Genomic DNA, 22,353 nt, shown 5'->3' with positions numbered 1-22,353 from the left:
ATTACAAAAAAATAATACAACTCATCAGATACTAATGGTTGTTGACTATTGTCCTAAGCTACTCAGAAGTCTTGAGACCTGAGGATCATGTTTCAAAGGCAGCACAGGCAGAAAAATCCATGAGACTCTGGGTAGAAGTGGAGATGTGGCTCAAGTGATATAGCATTAACCTTGATCAAAAAAGCTCAGGGTCAACACTCAGGCCCCGAATTCAAGCCCAGAACACACACACTCTCTCTCTCTCTCTCTCTCTCTCTCTCTCTCTCTCTCTCTCTCTCTCTCTCTCTCTCTCTCTCTCTCACACACACACACACACACACACACACACACACACTCACCACAAAACTACAACTAAGTTTTGAATGAGGAATACATCAAAAACATAATTATAAACATATTCATTACTAATGACAGTGACATTTTTAAATGGTTAAAAGACTAATCACCATGAAGATATAAAAAAGATATAAAAATTCAGGGGCCAGGAATGGTGGCACATAACTATAATTCCAACTACATGGAAAGTAGAAGTAAGAAGATCACAGTCAAAGCAAGGTCTAGGCAAAAGTGCAAAATACTATCTAAACATCACACTAAAAGCAAAAAAAAAAAAGAGAGAGAGATGAAAGTGTGGCTCAAGTGGCTTGTTAAGCAAGCATAAGAACAAATTTAAGGTTCAGTTACTGATAATAATAATAATACAGATTGAGAATTTCTCAGTGGTAGACCATTTACCTAGCCTATTCAAGGTTCTGGGCAAGTTCTTTGCCCCCCCCAAAGAAAGAGATATACAAATTCATAATGAATTTCATCAAAAATATATAATTTTTCAGTTATAAATATAAATACAACCTAAAATCAGTAAGATTGTAAAACTTTGAGCAGGATTTTATATAGAATAATTACAAAAACTATTTTCCTTCAGTAAAATTGTGTTTAAAAACATCTTTAAGAAGTAGGGCTGTGGCTCAAGGGGTAGGGCAGTAGCCTTGAGCTGAAGAGCTCAGGGAACAGCGCTTGGGCCTACAGTTCAAGCCCCATGACCCACAAAAAAAAAAGAAGAAGAAAAAAAAACATCATTGACAAAATATGAACTAGAAAATTTCAATATCACTAAGATCAAGAAAAAAAGTTAAAACTTTATATTTAAAAAAGAATCATCACCAGCTCAATCTATAATCAGGGCTGGGGCGGTAGTTTTCTATACCTGTGGCAAAACATCTGAGAAATCAGTGTAAACAAGGCAAGTTTACTTGGATCATGGCTGAAGTTTCAGTCAGTAGTCAGGTGGCCCCATTGGGCAGCACAGCATATCATAGCAGAGGGGTACTTTTCACTCCTGTGTGTCCAGAAAGCAGAAAGAGAAGAAAAAGCCAGTGTCCACAAGTTCCCCTTCAAGGGCATGCCCTCCATAACCTAACTTGCTCTGCTACACTACACATCTTCAGGGTTCTACTGGCAAGTAGTGACAAAGGCTGGCCTCCATGACATATGGTCTTTTTGGAGGACATTCAAAATCCAAACCACAATAAAGACAATAAGAGAAGTTTCATGTTTATTTTACTCATTTTACTCATGAACATAGATATATTTATAACAGGTGAAAGCAAGAGGACCTTGAGTTGCAGGCCAGGTAGACCTACACAGTGAGATATGTTGCACAGTTAAGAAAGAGTAAGAGAGGGAGAGAAAATAGAAAAGAAAAAGGAAGAAGGAAGGAAATGGCTGGGAGCCTGGCCTATGACAGAGTACTTGCCTAGCATGCATGAAAATCTAGGTTTGATTCCTCAGTGCCACATACATAGAAAAAGCCAGAAACAGTGCTGTGGCTCAAGTGGTTGAGCTCTAGCTTTGAGAAAGCCCAAAGACAGCACTTAGGCCCTGAGTTTAAGCCCCAGGCCTGGTTAAAAAAGAAAAGAAAAAGAAAGTGAGGGAGAAGGAAGGGGAGAGAGGGGGGAGGCAGGGAGGGAGGGAGAGGAAAAAGAAATGGAAAGCAATTACATATACTTCCAAAGAAGAACAATAGGAGAGAAGATTCTGAAAAATAAATCCTCTTTAAATTTAAGGCAAATAAGGCAGAAAGTAAAATTATTCCTTATTCTTAATTGAATGTCCAGATGTAAGAATAAAAACCAAAACACTAAAATGCATCACTACATTTCATACTCTGAACATAAGGTGGTACTCAAACCAATTTTTAAATAAGCAAAATCTCTGCCAACTATAAGAGAAATTCTGCTACAAAAGAGCAATGGCAGATATAAAGTGCAAGGAAAACCGTAAGTCCAGAGAATACTCCAAGTCAATCAATGAGTTTGAGGTAATTCTGCCTGGAGAAGGCCCTCCAGATATATGCTCAAAATCCAATGGTTCCCACTATTTTGAAAAACAAAATAACACAAACTAAAAGAGCTCCTGCTTAAGGCTAAAAACATAATCTCCCCTTCTTTCTTATAGAAATAAATGACTGATTTAAGAATATTTGCAAAAACATTTAAGGGTGTTCTCTTACTGATCTTTATATAAATGTAAAACAAAAAGAATAGGCATGACCTTCTAAAAAATAGAATTTATTTACATTTCAGTTATTTTCACAAAGATGAAAATGTTGCTGGAAATATATACATACATATATATGTGTGTGTATCTATCTATCTATCTATCTGTCTATCTATATATATATATAGATATATATATATATATAGAGAGAGAGAGAGAGAGAGAGAGAGAGTCTCATTTTACTTAACTCATTTATGTTTTTCACAAAACCAACAGACTCAAGTTAGAATTACAGGTCTAAAGGGTACCAAAGAATTTATCCAGTTCAATTCTCTATCCTTAGCAAAGACTGAAATTATTCCATTGCAGGCAGATGCAAATCTGCCACACTAGTAGATAAATGCCAATTAATACATATGTTAATCAAAGAACCAGCTTCAGTCAAATCTGACATAACACCCAACAAATTCACAATGAAAGACACAATCATCACACAGGGGACAGTACAAGTTTTTGTGCAACACTAAAACATGAATTTACATGGGAGAAATCACAACTGACTCTTCAGTCAACAACACAGTACCGGTATCCAGTGTCTGCTCATTCAAGTATATACATTATTCTTAACAGACTAGTTATAACAGACTTCAGTAACTACAATATCAACAGATCATTTTATAAACATATGAAAAACAAAACATAAAAAAAATATTTTACTGGGGCCGGGAGTTTGGCCTAGTGGTAGAGTGCTTGCCTATCATGCACAAAGACCCAGGTTCAATTCCTCGGTGCCACATACATAAAAAAAGCCAGAAGTGGTGCTGTGACTCAAGTGGTAGAGCTCTAGCCTTAAAAAAGCCCAAGGACAGTGTTCAGGCCCTGAGTTCAAGCCCTAGGGCTGACAAAAAAAATTTACCACCAAATTTTGCAACAATTCCAAACCTGCCAACCATGACACTCTATATTTGGCTGGTAATTTAATTAATTTATACAACTTTAAAAATGGCACTGAGTTTTATAAAATTAAAAAAGGAAAAGCATTAACAAAATACTGACAATGGCTCAACATTTGAAAAGTCAGATCATCTGTAAATCTCTATTTCAGTAGCTTTTATTTTGTGACTTTTTTCACCACCACGTGCTCCATCAGCAACTACCCCCGAGGTCTCGAGCACTGCTGCTGTGGAAGCATCACATCCTGAAACTCCGAGTCCTCTGAAATGGCTGGAACTGGAATGGCTTTTTCAGGGCCCACGTGAACAGCTGTGGTCGTGGTTTGGATTTTTCAGGAAACAGAAGTGCTTCACTCTCTGGTGTCGGAAATCGTTCTTGGTATACTTCAGGATAGGATTTCTGAAACTAAACAAGAGATCCAATAGTAGTCAAAAGGAAAATATAAGAGCCAAGAAAAATGGGCCAATTTTCGCAGTAAGAGTTTCTGACCCTCTACTTCTGAGGTTTGGATAGAACATTCAAATCCAACTTACACAGATGCAACTCCTCTTTCCTCTGATATGATCTTCAACTACAGTTCTCCTTTTAATTCTGTTTCTCAAGTTGGTTTTTCCCCCCACTGCCAACTCTAAATAGAATTGACTTCAAGAACATTCACACGTTACTTTGACTTGAAAATAAGTTATATTCTTCATAGCTTAAAAAAAAATTTGGAAACTGTATTTTCTGATCTCCTTGCTTAGCCAACTCTCAGTCTCACCAGCTTCTACCTAAATGTGAAACAGAAGACTCTGGTTTAGATGACTTTCTGAAAAACTTAAAGAGAGGCAACTCAGTCTGAATCCCCATCAATAAACTCTTCTCCAAAATGACTAAGAGGAAAGCAGGAATAACTTCCACACACTGGTGCTGGGTGTAAGAGCCACTGTCAGCTGTGGGGCCAGGAGCTCAGCAGTGTTGAAAACAAATACTGCCCATTGAAGCACAGATTAATCTTTGTAAGAATGTCAAAGCACATCCTCCCTGAGCTGACAATTACTCTTTAGGCCTTTAAGCTTGCTATCTAACATAAAAGGAACTGAAGAACCTAGTAATGTCTGAGGTAAGAAACAGATCTGACATGGACTGTTTAAAACCAATGGCTTTTAAACTCTAGGCATTTTACACGTTGTGAAATCAATGTGACATCACTTACCTACTCACACACAAAAAAAATCAAACGTCATCTGCCATCATTGTTAGCTTCTTTGAAGTAACTGTGGATTCACATCATGCCACAAGTCAAAACAGAACCATTAGAGAATCACTCAATAAATGAAGAGTTCAATAATGTAAAAAGATGTACACAGAAGAATAGAGATCTAGACTATTGACTTCAACTGTGTAAACCAACAAAAGTTCTTGAATAAATGAGCCAAATAATAAACTTTCAAACAAGTTATGTCTCAGAAGATATTTGCATGAGGCCTAGTAAAATAGAGAATAAAACTAGGAACCACATAATCACACTGGGGAGGGAGACACGTGGCTTGCAATGCCTTTTCTCACCTGCTTCAGTTTCTTCTTCTTCTCTTTACTGGAGAGCTTGGTGTCAGCTATGACTTCCTCCAGCAAGGCAGCCAGCGGCTCCTGAGAGCCATATGCTCTCTGGTATTCAAATTCCTCAGGACTGATTTGACGACAAAATGAAGGCGCAGATAACGTGATATCCATATCAGCTCCTGGGTATTTTATCTATGGCAAAGAGCCAAAAATTAGTTTTGATCCCTAAACCATGTCTTCTGGAAAGAATACGATGCCATTCCTCGATTTGGGGAAAACTACATTGAAAAGTAAAAGTAGTTCCATAAGTTCAAACCAATAACACTTAAAGCCACAGCTTAAAGATAAGATTTTTTTTACCTTTAAAAAATAGCATACACAAGGGGTATGAGAAGTAATACACCCACTATCAGGTAAATATAACTGTAAACCCTCTATATATTACATCAATAATAAAAAAATGAAAAAAATATCATGTAGCCCCTTTAATGAGATCTAAATTTTAAATATAAACATATCGACTATAATACAGAATGCTCTGTTGTTGAGATAGTTATCAATGGGAGGTAGAAGAATGAGAGGGTGAATGAGGATTATTTATTTGCATAAATGAAAATACAACAGCTGAGTATGAGTAGCTTACACCTGGAATTCTATCTACTCAGGAGGCTGAGATCTGAGAATTACAGTTAAAAGCCAGTCCAGACAGGAAAGTCTGTGAGACTTTTATCTCTACCAAATGGCTCAAGTGGCTCAAGTGGCAGAGGGCTAAGCTGGAGCAAAAAGCTCAAGAAAAGCATCCAGGCCCCAAGTTCAAGCCCCAGGACAATACAACCTGCTGAAAATTGTTTTTAGAAGGGGGAGTGAGATGAAGAGTGATGAAAGAGAGGGATCAGGCTACACATGTGTGTGGGAAAGTCACCATGAAACCCTCCTTGTACAATTAATGACCACCAAGGTAGTCACTCACAAGGAGCCTTCATTCTCCCTGGGATGGGCAGAGCTCATAGTAGGTAAGTGGAGAAGGAACAGAACCTACTCACAAGCACTACTAGTGAGAATCGAGCAAAAATATTAAGTGTGTAGACATTGCATGGGCAAAAGGGCTGAGGAGTAAAAGGAGAATAAAAACCAAGGCCTTTGGATAAATGGACATCCATTTCAAATACTTTATTCTACAAAACATATTCAAAAATTTATCCAAAAAACATAGCACCTTGGGCTGCGAGCATGGCCTAGTGGTAGAGTGCTTCCCTAAGCATGCTTGAAGCCCTGGGTTCAATTCTTCAGTACCACTTACACAGAAAAACCCAGAAGTGGTGCTGTGGCTCAAGTGGTAATGCGCTAGTCTTGAGCAAACAGTGTCCAAAGACAGTGCTCAGGCCTTGAGTTCAAGCCCCAGCCAGGACTGGCAAAAAAATTTCTAAAAAATTAAAAAATAAAAGCAGCACCCACTGTTCTCTACTGGATAAAATTCCTACTTTTACAATCACCACTCTGGATTAAGATCTCCCCTCACAAAGCCAAAGCTAAAAATAAGTCTGTTGCAAAGGAGGGTGAGTACATTAAACATGATCCAGGCCTCAATAAGTCGATTAGACATAACCTCAGAGCAGCAGACTGGAATCACAGGAAAAGAGAGAGGTATAGGCTATTTCTTTTTGTAACCTGAAGGACAGAAAGGAGAGAAGAAACTAAAACTAAAACAAAGAACGGCTAGGATACAGAGTGAGGCCTAGGTGGAAAGCCATAGCCAGTCCCAGGAATGAGAAAAGCATGACACACTCAGTACCATAGATAAGGCTAACAGAAGGATGATGTCAAAACACTGCCTCCCCTACCAGCTCAGCTCTGATACTGCCCCAACATGACAACCCTAGGCAATATTCATATGTGCTGGGCTGTGCTGTGAGGTCAGGGATGGTGACTTACTCAAGGTAACAGGTCTGTGGGCTCTGAGCACTAACAGGAAAAACTGCTAAGCAATCCCACTAAGTACTTCCGAAAGAGAAAAAGTAATTGGACAATTGAGTAGTTACTGGTTTTATCCAGCCCACAGCAAAGTGCCTCTTCATAAGACGATGTTTGCCGGAAGTTATATTAGCCATCGAAGCATAGCTTTCTGTCTTCAAGAGAGAGAAAGAGGCTCTCTTGCTGTGTAGGGACTGTGTATATGACTACACAAACCCAGCAAGTCTGCACAGCAACACAGTCACTACGATAACATTCCCATGCAGAAATGCTTTAGTATAGCATTTCCTTTCATTTCTACAATTTTAAAGTTTATATTGGAGAAATAGCCTGGCATGGTGGCTCATACTTGTAATTCTAACTACTTGGGAAGCTGAGATCTGAGGTTCTAATGTTCAAAGCAAGCCTAGCTAGGAAAGTCCATGACAATCTTATCTCCAATTAACCACCAGAAAGCCTGAAGTGGAACTGTGACTCAAGTTGCATTGTACCAGTCTTGAGTAGAAAATACTAAAGAATATTACGCAGGCCCTAAGTTCAAGCTCTAGTATCAGCACCCAAAATACATATATGAAAAGAGACATGTACACGTACACATACACGTACACACACACACACACACGAATATATATACACACACATCAATAAAATTGTATTTTTCACAGAAGATGAAGATAATATTGATAAAGTTGACAATACTCAAAGCAGGCCAAGATGAAAGAAATAAACACTCTCTCTAATGCCACTGTATCAAATGTAAATTGAAACAACCAAGAGAAAATTTGGCGATACACCATCAAAACTTAAAACATATTTAAAGCCCTTGATAAGTTACACTGAGCCTAGGAATAATTGTGGGTCAGCTAAGAGAAAATCTAGTTATAAAAAATATTTACTAATATACTGCTTGTCAAACAGGAAGAAATACACAATCTAATATCAATCAGTTAGCAACAATTTGTTGGGAGCCAGAGTAGAATCAAACTGTACCTTGACTTGCATCAGACGATGGCTATATTGTCTTATTGCTTTCTGGCCCTATTCTATGTAAATGACCTGAGAATTACCATATGAATGTAACACCTGGAGGTTCCCTGGGAGAGGAGGAGGGAAGAAGGGGGAGTGGAAAATAAACGCAGCAGTCTTGGCAGTCTTTGCCTGGACTGCGGACATCCCGGACCCGGTGTGTCTGTCTCTCTTCTTTTTCTTCCTAGTCCTTGTCCCCTATTTCAGGAACCCCAATCTGCGAACCCTGGTTTGCTGCCGGTTGGCCCCGGCATCTGGCGCCCGAACAGGGACCCTGAAAATCTGGGACGAAGGTGAAGGACCCCTCCCTGTGGTGAGTAACACATCGTAGGACTATTAAGAGAGTATAGTCAGGAGTAAAAATTATGGGTCAAGCTAATAGCCATGGGTTATTTCTACCGATCTTAACAGGCCTATTTGAAGCCCACGGAACGTGGGTGGAAAAAGGGGTGCTTCAGAGCTTCCTACAGTTTGTCGAGGAGGCATACCCGAGGTCTATAGAGGAGGAATTCCAAAAAGCCTGGCAGCGGATAGGAAAAAGAATTCAAGATTATTATGATGTATATGGCCCCGAAAAGACCCCAGTAGAGGCTACTACTGTATGGAATTTAGTAAGTGAATACATAGATCCTCTACATGAAAATGCTGAACTTAATCTTGAATTAAGGGAACTTTATGAGTTAAAGGACCCTTCTGAAGAACCTGAGGCTGAGCCATATGCCGCAGCCCAAGAGAGTCTAAGTGAGATCTTGAAAAGGGAACAACAACCAGTAGATATTGAGTATCAGAATTCAGGTTTGAATACCAAGGAGGAAAGTTATGATGAGTCATTGGAGGGCCGGGTGGCTACGATAGAGAAGAAGTTAGAAGAAATGCTACATCTTCTATCGAAAATGGGGACAGAGCAGAGAGCCCCCCCAGAAGTAGGAAAGAAATATGACCCTCAGGCCACTATGGTGTCTGATTCTAAACCTTACCCCTCATACCCACCGCATCCGGCTGCAGCCTTACGGCCTCAATCCCTTTCTCAACCTTTAGGCAAGCCTAAAGGCCCTAGCAACAAGTCCCTTTTAACAGGCACTACAACCAGGCACAGTGCATCGCAATTAAACCTGACTCAGGCTGCTAGAGAGAGGGAAGGTATTTCAGGGCCTCGATGCTTCCCTAGTTTAGTTGATCATGATGAACAAGTATACCATCAACCTGTTCCTGTTAAACTATTACAGGATTTAAAAAATGCCTGCTCCCAATATGGGCCAACTGCCCCTTTTACTCAAGTAATATTGGAGGCCGAATGTGCTGGTATTGCATGCCCAAATGACTGGAAGCGGCTTGCCAGAGCATGCCTTAGTGCAGGAGAGTACTTATTATGGGAGACAGAGTTCACTGCACAGTGTCGGGCTAAAATTGAAACAAATAGGTCTAAGAACCTGCCTTACAATGTTGATCAGTTGTTAGGAGAGGGAACCTATAAAAACACCGAAGATCAATTGGGTTATGCAAAGGAGGCCTATTTACAAATAAATGCTGCGGCGAGAGAGGCTTGGAAAAAGTTACGCAATTCCAATCGTACAAAAAATCTAGTAGAAGTTGAACAGGGACCGAATGAACCTTATCTAGAATTTTTGTCTCGATTAATGGAGACTGCAGACTGCCTAGTACAAGATGAGAATGCAAGGAAGAGTATAGTTAGACACATAGCCTATGAAAATGCCAACGCCGCCTGTCAGGCGGCTATCAGACCCCATAGGAATAAGGGAGGAATCACGGACTTTATTTCACTGTGTGCTGATATTGGACCCTCCCATGTACAAGGCCTTACTTTAGCCGCCGCTCCTCAAGGAAAGACTGTTACTGAGTTTCTAAAATATAGAGGTCAGCGGCATTCTCGGGATGCTAGACCCCCAGGGCGTTGCTTTTCTTGTGGACAAATAGGACATTGGATGACGCAATGCCCACGCCAGGCCAGGCAAAAGAGAGAAAAATCACCTGGCACATGTCCACACTGTGCTAAAGGGAAGCACTGGGCTAAAGATTGCAAGTCAGCAACAAATCGCAATGGCCGCCCGTATTTGGGAAACTGGAGAAGGGGCCAGCCCCTGGCCCCGCAAAACCATGGGGCAGTCCCTCCCTCTTCTCGGCCACAAGTGCATCTTCTAACAACCCCCCAAGATCAGTCTCCGGCCTCCTCTGTGCCACCCCAGGCAGTGCAGGATTGGACCTCTGTTCCTCCACCTGCTCAGTACTGACCCCAGAGATGGGGACACAAGCTCTCCCCACGGGGGTCTTCGGCCCCCTTCCCCCGGGAGTGGCTGGATTGCTGTTAGGGCGAAGTAGCTCAGCCCTTAAAGGGATACAGATTACACCTGGCAAAATTGACCAGGATTTTACTGGAGAAATCAAAGTTATGGCTTCTGCCCCGAAAGACGTGGTATCGATCCCAGCCGGTCAAAAATTAGCACAATTAATACTTGTGCCTTTACCTCCCGGGGAGACGGCTAATTCCCCATGTGGACAGAGAGGATTTAGATCTTCTGATATCTATTGGGTACAAAGCATAAAACAAGAGAGGCCTGAGATGACTATATTTATACAAGAAAAGCCCTTTAAAGGAATATTAGACACTGGAGCAGATGTGTCTGTGATATCTAAAAAACATTGGCCAGCCCAATGGCCCCTGACAACCTCTATGACTTCCCTACAGGGGGTTGGGCAAGCAACTGACCCACAGCAGAGCAGTGCGATCCTTGTTTGGAGAGATGAGGAAGGGCACTCTGGTCATTTTCAGCCATTTGTCTTGGATCATCTGCCAATTAATTTATGGGGTCGTGATATCATGGAAAAAATGGGAGTGTATATGTTTAGTCCTAGTGCTGCGGTCACTAAGCAGTTACTTGACCAAGGCCTCCTCCCCTTTAGGGGACTAGGCCGAGCAGCACAGGGGGAGCTAGAGCCACTCCAACCCCAGTCTCACCCTACGAGACAAGGATTAGGGTATTCTCTAATAGGGGCTGTAGTTTGTCCTGCCCCTCATGCTGATCCCATAAATTGGCTCTCTGAACAACCGGTATGGGTCGAACAGTGGCCTCTTTCACTAGAAAAGATCATTGCAGTACAGCAGCTGGTACAGGAACAGCTGGACTTGGGACATGTGGCCCCTTCTAACTCTCCATGGAATTCTCCAATTTTTGTTATAAAGAAAAAATCAGGTAAATGGAGGCTGTTACAGGATTTGAGAAAAGTCAACGCCACTATGGAACTGATGGGGGCCCTACAGCCTGGCTTGCCTTCACCCATGGCAATCCCAAAGGATACTTATGAAATTATTATAGATTTGAAGGATTGTTTCTATACTATACCCCTGGCGCCTCAAGACTGTAAGCGCTTTGCCTTCAGCGTCCCCTCTGTTAATTTTAAAGAACCCATGAAGCGATATCACTGGCTTGTGCTCCCACAGGGCATGGCAAATAGCCCAACTTTATGTCAAAGTTTTGTAGCTAGAGCCATTTCTTCCACTCGTGAAAATTTTTCTTCTGTTTATATTGTTCATTATATGGATGACATCTTGTTGGCTTGTTCTGACCCTATCGTCGTACGACAAGCCTTTGGACAACTAAAGCAAGATCTGAGCCTCTTTGGCCTTATAATAGCAGCTGAAAAGGTTCAGGAACACCCCCCTTTTACATATCTAGGCCATATATTAGGCCCACACTATTTTAAAAGCCAAAAAATACAATTAAAAACTTCCCACTTAAGAACTCTTCATGATTTTCAGCAATTCTTAGGAGATATAAATTGGCTTCGGCCTTATCTAAAGCTCTCCACAGGAGAGTTAAAACCCCTTTTTGATCTCTTAAAAGGAGATACCAACCCTACATCCTTGCGCGAATTAAATCCTGACGCCAGGAGGGCCATCCAAATTGTAGAAAAGGCAATTTCCCAGCAACAAGTGACCTATTGTGACTATTCTAAACCATGGGGAGTTTACATTTTAGCTACTTCTCACTCCCCAACTGCTGTATTGTGGCAGGATGGCCCACTTTTATGGCTTTATCTACCATCAACACCCGGCAAAGTGCTGACCCCCTACTACGAATTGGTAGCTAATCTGATACATATGTGCCGAGTGGATTCCCGTAAATATTTAGGTCAGGAACCTCATTTTATCTGTGTCCCATATAATCTACAACAACAAGATTGGCTATTCGCCCGTTGCGATTCTTGGGCCATTGCTTGGGCCAATTATATGGGGAAAATTTTGCATCACTACCCGTCTAACAAACTTCTCCAATTTGCTGCGTGTCATACGTTTCTATTTCCTTCCATAGTACAGGCCTCGCCTTTATCTTCTGCTGCTTTGGTATTTACAGATGGATCCTCTAATGGAACGGCTGCTTTGACCATTAATGGGAAAACTCAATCTTGGGTTACGGGTTTTTCCTCCGCCCAAGAGGTGGAATTAGAGGCTGTTTTACAAGCACTCGTCCTGTTACAAGACGAGCCCTTTAACTTATACTCAGACAGTCAATATGTAATTCGTGCTCTTCAAGTCATAGAAACTGTTCCCTTTATTGGAACTACTAACTCCAATATTCAGACCCAATTTCGCCAAGTACAAACTTTGCTTTGTTCTCGCAACCACCCTTGTTTTTTTTGGCTTTGTTCGAGCTCACACTAATCTTCCTGGCCCTTTAAGTGAGGGCAATGCGGTTACTGACTCCGCCACCAGAGTTTACTTAACTCAGGTTGAACTTGCTAAGCAGTCACATGCCATCCATCATCAAAACAGTCGAGCCTTGCGCCGACAGTTTAAATTATCTAGAGAAGCCGCGCGGCAAATAGTTAAGACTTGCTCCAACTGTGTCCCTTTTTCACCAGCCCCCCATTTAGGCATAAATCCACGAGGACTGCTTTCTAATCACATTTGGCAGATGGATGTCACACATGTTCCATCATTTGGCCGATTAAAATATGTTCATGTTACTGTAGATACTTATTCTAATTTTATCTTGGCCACCCCCCTTGCTGGGGAAGCCACTAAACATTGTATCTCTCATTGCATTCGATGCTTTGCTGAGATGGGGATTCCCTCGCAAATAAAAACAGATAATGGCCCTGGCTATGCAAGCCGAGCATTTCAATCCTTCTGCCATTCCTATAATATCACTCATATTACAGGCATTCCTTACAATCCTCAAGGTCAAGGCATCGTGGAGAGAGCTAATGGATTATTAAAACATCAAATTGCTAAAATACAGAAAGGAGAGTCATATCCCACTACCCCTGTGAATATACTTAATCATGCCTTATTTGTTTTAAATTTTTTGAATTTGGATTCAAATAATTTATCTGCTGCTCAGCGATTCTGGGAAAAAAGAGCGCAACGTCCTTTTGCCTTAGTAAAGTGGAAGGATCCCCTAACTGGTGCTTGGCATGGACCCGATCCTGTTCTAACCTGGGGTCGAGGGCATGTATGTGTTTTTTCACAAGGAGAAAATGACGCCCGCTGGATGCCTGAACACTGCGTTCGGATCGTGGAGAGTGACAGTGGCCATCCAAGCAGCGACTCACTGGGCCTACACCCCCAACCCTCCAGTGGTGCATCCTGCGACGTGGGAAGGACCTGAGTTATTTGTGCATGTCAATCGGGACTGCTACTGATCCACTTGTTCCACACATTCATATGAGCTGTGTTTCTCCTCCTTTTACTATTATGTAGGGACCTTTTAACATATTTATTGACTCTACACAATTTAATGTGTGACATTATTTTCTCTTTACCAGCCCTCTTCTTAATAACCTTTTTTGTAAAAGATGCCCAGGTGAAAAGCAAAGGCCTTCAGAGGTAAGTAGAAGTCGGCCGACCCCCTTGTATGTCTGCGTTTTATTTTATTTTATTTTATTTTATTTTTGTTTGTTTGTTTGAAAAGGTGCACTGTGGGCCTAAAACAGAGGCCTGGGTGGTCAAGGGACGCCTTGACCCCCCCTCCCCTTCTGAGTTTCTTGTAGATAACAAGGCATACCTGAGAGTCCCACCAGCAAGACATGTCTAAATCTAAAAATAACTGTTTGGTGAAAACATTCATTTGAGCTCATGTTTTTTGTGTTAAGTGTATCTGATTGAGTCCAATTTTCTTGTTATATGTCAATGTCTGATTATTTAAAAGTCTCCGTTTCTCTGTCTTGTTCGTGTTACATATTTTTTCTTCTCCAGTTTTGTCTTTAAAATTGGTACCATTTCTAAGTATGGATCCTTATGGTTTTTCTGTGCGTACTCAAGCACACATCCTTGTTATTTATTTGAACATTTCTGGGCCTAGCATGGCCGCTCCCCCATGTCTGCAGTTGTGACAAGCCCTGGAAAAATAAATTCCAGCTAAGTTGCCTTGCAAAAAGTTTTGTTTTGAACCTGGTTCTCACCTGTAAAAGTTGACACAAACTTCCGGAAAACGAACGGCCGATATTAATTTTGCGCGCTTTATGATCTTTGAGTATGAATGTGTGTGAATGAGTGAGTGAACATGTTCAAGGTTAAATTGTCAGCATGCTGTATAAAAAAATGGTTGAGCTCATTTGAAACAAAGGCAATTGGGTAAATCTAAGTCTAAACTTCAAGAAAATTATTATGCTTGAATGTTTCCTATGTCTTAAAAGTATTATTGCATTGTTTTAAAGAAAAACTGGTAAAAAGTATTTTTCTAAAGATCCTGAAATCTGCATTTTAAAAAATCTGGTATTGCAATACATACAGCTGTTTACATTGTAAACATTGTATCCTGTTCAGCACAGAGGTGTTAGGGAATTTGGGATTTATTACTTTAAGTTAAAGTTTGGAAACATGTATTAGAGATTTAAATGTAAAATTGTTCATTAACGTCAGAAATTTTGCCTGTCCTTTCTTGCAAACTGACACTAGAAATCTGATGGTAAAATGTGGATAATGTGATTAGTATTTTAAAGGAATGTTTAAAGGTTTATCTCCATGCTATTGGGTGTATTTTAAAAAAGGAGAGGAAACTAAGTCCAGACTTAGTCTTTTGGTGCACTGATGTCTATAGTTCTTGAATTAGGGAAAAAATGTTATTTGAGTTTAAACTGTTGTTGGAGTTCTAGACAGTAATCTAAACTGCAAAAGAGCCCTTTTTTTCTAAAAGGCAAGAGGAGTGCCTTGAGCCTTAGGGGGCCTGAAGGCAGAAGGAGTTCTTTGTGCCCTTAAAGGTTTTTCAATTGCAAATAAAGGCTAAGGTGTTAATTGTTTAAGCCAGTATCAGTAAAAGTTATTAAGAACATTGGAAATGGGTTTCTAAACAATATTTGAAAGTGAAGTTGTCTTAAATGTTTAAAGAAAGAGAAAAAAGGAAAATTAGGACTACCAAAGTAATTGCTTAATTGCTATTTCAGCTTGCTCTTGTAAGTTACCTTATAGCAACTTCCAGCTAGCCCATGGAGAAGGACAGCAATCCTTATTCAGATGTAACTTTGGCTTTTACCAGGTTCTAGGTAAGCTCATGCTTAGAGACTATTTCTGTGTTGACCACCTTGTTGCTTTAATTGGGAGTAACGTGGCCTTTTGTAGGACTCATTGATCTGAAAGCCACAGCTTTGAGCCTGCCCGGGCAAAGGAAAGTCCCTGTGAGACTATGGTGTCTAATCTGCCAGCAGGATGCTAGGACAGAGTTGTTTTGGAGCTTGAAGTGGCAGAGTGCTAGCTCTGAGCTGAAAAGCTGGGGGGAAGCACTCAAGCACCAAGCTCGGGACTCATAGTGGTAGGGTGCTAGCCTTGAGCTGGAGAGCTGAGAGACAGTACCCAGGCCCGAGTTCAAGTACAGCAACCAACAAAGTGAAATGCCAATGGCATGTTTATCCCTGTGTGGAGAGACACTACTGGGACACGAAAGCCTCTGCTTGGATGGCAGAGATGGTGTCAGATCTTAGTCACTTGTGCTTGGCCAATCAAATTAATCAGAGCCGGGAGGTCATAGAATAGTTTGTAAGCATGCCTTACTAATGCCCGTGCCTTTCATAACTGGGCAGGAACTTGTCAATCTTCTGTGATAGCGGGTAGTTTAAAGTCCAAATGAGTAAAATTTTTATTTTTTATTTTTGACACCAGCCACAAATTCAGGAAAAGTTTGTGGATCTGAGGCTTGTGTCTCTATTAATCTGTTTAGATCTGACAACTGAAGCATTGTTAAGGTTGCAGAAATTTAGTTCCCCAGACAATCAAGAAAAAGCCTTTGCAAATGGGTGCTAGGTAGGCTGCGCTGTTGTGGCCAAGGATGGTTTGTGCAGTTGTTGAATGTCAAGTATGATCTCTAGTTTGGAGTAGATTGTTGTTCCTGGTGTCTAATCCTTGCAACCCCTTGATAAAACAGGCTGGGCTTCTTAAGGTCCCTGGTCAAGCGCGGAGACGGCGCCCCTGAGTCAGCTTGAAGAAGTCACGGAAGTTGAATCTCCGCCCATCAAATCCCCGTTGGACCAAGGGACCAAAGTCATTTTTGGAAAATGTGACAGGATAAATTAGGGGTATAGAAAAGAGGAAAAATTGCACTTGTGTTTCTTTTAAAATAAAAAACGGGGGACATGTTGGGAGCCAGAGTGGAATCAAATTGTACCTTGACTTGCATCAGACGATGGCTTTATTGTCTTATTGCTTTCTGGCCCTATTCTATGTAAATGACCTGAGAATTACCATATGAATGTAACACCTGGAGGTTCCCTGGGTCAGGAGGAGGGAAGAAGGGGGAGTGGAAAATAAATGCGGCAGTCTCGGCAGTCTTTGCCTGGACTGCGGACATCCCGGACCCGGTGTGTCTGTCTCTCTTCTTTTTCTTCCTAGTCCTTGTCCCCTATTTCAGGAACCCCAATCTGCGAACCCTGGTTTGCTGCCGGTTGGCCCCGGCAGTTTAATATCTGGGTCCTCAGTTCTATTCCATTGGTCTTCAGGCCTGTTCCTGTGCCAGTACCAAGCTGTTTTGATAATTATAGCTCTGTAATAGAGTCTAAAGTTTGGAATTGAAATTCCTCCAGCGCTGTTCTTTCTGCTAAGAAGTGTTTTTGCTATACGGGGTCTTTTATTATTCCATATGAAATTTTGGATTGCCTCTTCTATTTCTTTAAAGAATGACATTGGGATGTTGATGGGTATTGCATTGAATTTGTAGATAGCTCTTGGCAAGATTGTCATTTTCACAATGTTGATTCTTCCAATCCAGGAGCATGGGAGGTTTTTCCATTTCCTTAGTTCTGCTTTAATTTCCTTTTTTAGGGTTTTAAAGTTTTCATCAAAAAGGTCCTTTACATTCTTAATAAAGACCAAGAATCACAACAAATCAGAGAAAGGCTGGATAAGTGGGACTGCATTAAACTGCAGAGCTTTTGTATGGCAAAGGACATAGCTAGTAAACTAATCAGGAAGCCTACAGAGTGGGAGAAGATCTTCACCAACCAAACAACGGACAAAGGCCTCATATCTAAAATATATCAACAACTCAAAAAATTGAATCACTCCAAAATTAATTTCCAAAGTAACAACCATCCCATTAAAAAATGGGCCAAAGACTTAAAGAGAGTCTTCTCTGAAGAAGAAACAAAAATGGCCTATAGACACATGAAGAAATGCTCAACATCTCTGGTCATAAAAGAAATGCAAATCAAAACAACTCTAAGATTCCACCTCACTCTAGCTAGAATGGCCAAGATCAGGAAAACGAATGACAACAGATGCTGGAGGGGATGTGACCAGGATGGATCACTACTACACTGTTGGTGGGAGTGCAAACTCGTTCAACCACTATGGAAAGCAGTGTGGCAGTTCCTCAAAAGGCTAAACATAGAACTCCCCTTTGACCCAGCAATTCCACTACTTGGCATTTACCCAACCACCCAGAAACAAGGACATACTAAACCCACTAGCACAACAATGTTCATTGCAGCACTATTCACCATAGCAAAGATATGGAACCAACCTAGATGTCCCTCAGTTGATGAGTGGATCAACAAGTTGTGGTATTTGTACACAATGGAATTCTATGCTGCTGTCAGAAAGAATGACATCGCCCCATTTGTTAGGAAATGGAAAGACTTAGAAAAAATCATATTAAGTGAAGTAAGCCAGACTCAAAGGAACTTAGGCTCAATGGTTTCCCTCATTCGTCATAATCAGTAGAAACCTTGGGCTCTACTAGCAGAGATTTGCAATAGAGCAAAATCTTGATACATAAGGACATATAATGTGAAGCTAATTGAAAGGACCTCCAGGATAGTGAAACAAAAGCCATATAATGAATGATTGTTGTCCTTAATGTACTATGTTGTCTCTCATCTCCTTTGCTGTCCCTTGGTTATCTCATATTGGTATAGTATCTCACTTTGTTATCTATTGAACTTATTTGTATTTGGATATTTGAAATTTGATAGGGAAGGGGGGAAAACCAAGACGCGTGGGGGGTGTGGGGGGGGAGGGAAACGGGTACCAAGACATGTGAAAGGGTATCAATGTATGTGAATTAATGCACCTTCTATCTGGCAAATATCATGTAACCCTTTTACTAATTACAATAAAAAAAATAATAAAATTTTAAAAAAAAAGAAAAAATAATAATAATTTGATTCCCAAACAACCCTATGAGGTAATCATTGTCATCATTCTCATTTCATAGATGAGAAAAAGTTGGGACAGATGATAAAGTAGATTCACATTCATTATGCAACTCACCTAAGGTCATGCAGTTAACAAAAGGTAAATGAAAATTCGGACACTATTAGCCCTAGAGTCTGTACTCTTCACCACTCTAAGATCCATAAAAAATATTTAATAGACTGTCAGTGGCTGATGCCTATAATCTTAGCAATTAAGGAGGCTGATATCTAAGGACTGCAATTCAAAGCCAGCCTGGGCAGTATGTGAGACTCTCATCTCCAATTACCCACTAAAAGCCAGGAGTGGAGCTGTAGTTCAACTGGTAGTACATTATCCTTGAGCATAAAAACTCAGGGACAGTGATTAGGCCCTGAGTTCAAGCCCAGGACCATCATAATCCATATTAATATGGATTTTTTCCATTGTACTGTTAAGGAAAAAAGTTACAAAGAAGAAGAGGGAGGAGGAGAAGGAAGAAGGGGGAAAGGGAGGGGGGAAGAGGAGGAGGAGGAGGAGGAGGGAGAAGAGAAACAAAGAAACACACAGAAGAAAAAGAAGGGAAGAATGAAAAAGCAAAGAAGGAAGCAAAAGGAAAACACAAAGAGTACTCTGAGTACTATAATAAGGACATTTTGACATAATCCTTGATAGTTTTTGCTGTGTATAATCTATAGCCACAAAATTTCCCCAATGAATAAGATTTATAATGTCATAGTTGTGATCGACTAAGTATACATTCTATATATTTAATGATTATAGCAAAGATAGTGCCTACAATGGATCAAGATGATTGAACATAAGCACAGTGAATAAATTAATCCACTTAATTTTAATAACCAAATTACCAAAGAGGCTAGCAAGTTTGCATGACTTTCCACTGCCAATTTAACAGAAATGATACCTCCCCAGCTTTTACCTGGACTCTTCGTAGATGAGCCACACGCTCCTCTATGGAAGTCTGTAAAGCCAAAGGGACTTTCAGAATCTCCTGGTAATTGTCCATCAGAAATGTCACCAACCTAGCAGCTAATAACTCATCCAAGTCTACTTCATCCTTAGAACACAAGATACACCGAGAAAACGTCTGAACCATCTAAAAAAAAAAGCAGGGGATAAACAAACACAGATGAGTTGCTTTTTTTCCCCACCTATAAATTGAGTTCAATCTGACTTACAAAAAGCAAATGTGAAGCTAGATGCCAGTACCTCACACCTGTAATCCTAGCTACTTAGAAGGCTGAGACCTAAGGATGGTGATTTGAAGTTAGCTTGGGTAGGAAAATGCATAAGACTCTAGCTCCAAGTAACCTGGGCGGGGGGACAGAAGAAGGGGTATATAAGGAGAAAAAAAAAAAAAAAAAAACTAAGAGAAAATGCCACCCAGGCTCTGAGTTTAAAGCCCACTGAGATACATATGGAGGGGGGGGAAAAAGCAACTGTGAATGTACTGTGGATGTACACAAGTAAGTGTACATCCAAACAGGTACCTAGCCATTTATGGTCATGTCCCATAGGCTGGTGGCTTCATCAACCAGTAAAAACAAAATATGTACTTTTAAGAGAATTGGTAGGGAGATATTGAAGAATTTTAAACTCCCCCTTTTACATTAGGTTTTTATACATACATACATATATACATACACAACCCCTAAACATACCCACATGTACACACTGAAGATTTCTTACACCAGAACTTGAACCATGTAGCACTTTTACTTCAAAGTACTTTACAAACTTTATGAACACAAAAAATATGTAAATAATAGAATAATTTTCATAAAATTCATATTAATGGTTCCATTCTCATACTATCCTCAGATTTCTTTCTCCTTTTCCTCTAATTTTATAGCTGACAATTTTGCATCAAAATCTATGAGCATAAAGGACATGCAATGCTATTTAGTAAGATTTGATATCATCAGCAAATGTAATTCATCTTCACTCCTAGTTATGCATACAAAAAGACACACAGGCAGAGGGTTTTAGCTGGAAATAATGTGTTCCTGGGAGTCATGAATGCACTGCATATATATATTCTTATAGGAAGTAGGTACAATATTTCCTTCAGCTTTTCAAGAGTCCATTAGCCTCTCTCCTCAGCCCTCTAACTAAATTAAAAGGATGGAAATCAGTGCACTTAGCACAAATACCCTGATATGACCCAATGCTTCTCTGAAGCAAGGGGATCCCAGGGAGGGCCGATGCTTTATAAGAATATGGCCCCAGGATATTTGGGGAGGAGAATGAAGATTTTGTTAGTAAGTGCATTCAAAATATAAACTATTTAAAAATACCTGCTGAGAGAAGTGCAGTGTCACAGGTAGCTATGACAGGCAGGAAGGAGAGACTGGGGAAAGACATAATGTTTGCCAAAGGCTACAAAGTTCCAGACAGACAGGAGGAATATGTTTCAGTGAGCTTATACACAGCATAGCAATCATAGTCATAGCTTAATAATACAGTTCCTTTCAAAATAGTTGAGTGGATTTTAAATGCCTCACAAAAAAATAGATGAGGTGGTACACATGCTTATTATTTAAATTAGTATTTCTACTATATATAGCATATCTATAATTCATAAATGGTGTATTAGATAATTTATTAAATAAAAAGAAAGCTCAGTATAGGGGTTCAGGCCTAAAATTCCCGCTACTATAGTGAGGTGCATGATCTAATGTCAGGACAAAAAGTTAGCATGACCTCATTGTAACTGATAAAGTTGGGCATGGTGGTATACATCTATGATCCCAGCCACATGGAAGGCAAATAGGTAAAAAAGATTGCAGTTTGTGGAAAAGGCAGTCCAGGGCAAAAATGGGAAGCCCTACCAACTGAAGGCTACAGGCATGGCTCCAGCAGTAGAGTACCTGCCCACTAAGCATGAGACCTTGCATTTAAATCCTAGCATTGCCAAAATTAATTATTTAAAGTATTTTTAAAAATCAATGTAGGGGCCGGGAGTTTGGCCTACTGGTAGAGTGCTTGCCTAGCATGCACGAAGACCCGGGTTCGATTCCTCAGTACCACATACATAGAGAAAAGCCAGAAGTGGTGCTGAGGCTCAAGTGGTAGAGCTCTAACCTTGAGAAAATCCAAGGACAGTGATCAGTCCCTGAGCTCAAGCCCATGACTGGCAAAAAAAAAATCAATGTAACAACCTTCCCTACAATCCCGCCATACCACTTCTGGGCATCTATCCTGAACATCACAACCCAAGATATGATAAGGACACCTGCTCAGCCATGTTTATCTCTGCACTATTCACAATAGTCAGGCGATGGAAACAATCCAGATGCCCTACTGCAGATGAATGGATACAGAAAATGGAATTCTACATAGCCAACAGACAAGATAAAATAATGGCATTTGCAGGGAAGTGGATGAATCTAGAGTGAATCATGTTGAGTGAGACAAGCCAAGACCAAAGGAACAAAAGGCGCATGCATGGTATCCTTAATACGTGGCTATTAGATCCAAACAGTACAAGAGCAAGGACTTGCCCAATGCTATGGACATGGTACTGGAAATATAAACACAACTACATAGACATAAAAACTTATGACTCTATAGACATGTTTTATTAGATAGATTAATATGTATCTATGATATACAAACCCTTCGCCTAATTTTGATTATGTTCTAAAAACTAAGTGCCAGTGATTGTATATACAGATTCCCTTCTTGAATACTTGTTTGTTAAACATGTCATTTGAAATATG

At 40.4% G+C, this 22,353-nt stretch overlaps 1 protein-coding gene across 1 annotated transcript in view; it reads right to left on the bottom strand.

Moving 5' to 3' along the window:
* Positions 1-2,735: 2,735 nt before the first annotated feature.
* Positions 2,736-22,353, bottom strand: part of Depdc1b (DEP domain containing 1B) — a 60,345-nt gene continuing 40,727 nt past the window's right edge. Inside the window, exons 9-11 of the mRNA XM_090331141.1 lie at positions 19,551-19,727; positions 5,002-5,187; positions 2,736-3,858 (exon numbers count right to left, since the gene is read on the bottom strand). Coding sequence (XP_090187267.1) covers positions 3,691-3,858; positions 5,002-5,187; positions 19,551-19,727 — 531 coding nt within the window. The 3' untranslated portion in view covers positions 2,736-3,690. The remainder of the gene's footprint in view (positions 3,859-5,001; positions 5,188-19,550; positions 19,728-22,353) is intronic.

This window comes from Megascapheus bottae, chromosome 4, assembly GCF_031878675.1.
Source record: "Megascapheus bottae isolate mThoBot1 chromosome 4, mThoBot2.hap1, whole genome shotgun sequence".
Classification (NCBI taxonomy): Eukaryota; Metazoa; Chordata; class Mammalia; order Rodentia; family Geomyidae; genus Megascapheus; species Megascapheus bottae.
The sequence above is the reverse complement of the archived record's forward strand: the minus strand, read 5'-3'. Positions and strand labels throughout refer to the sequence as shown.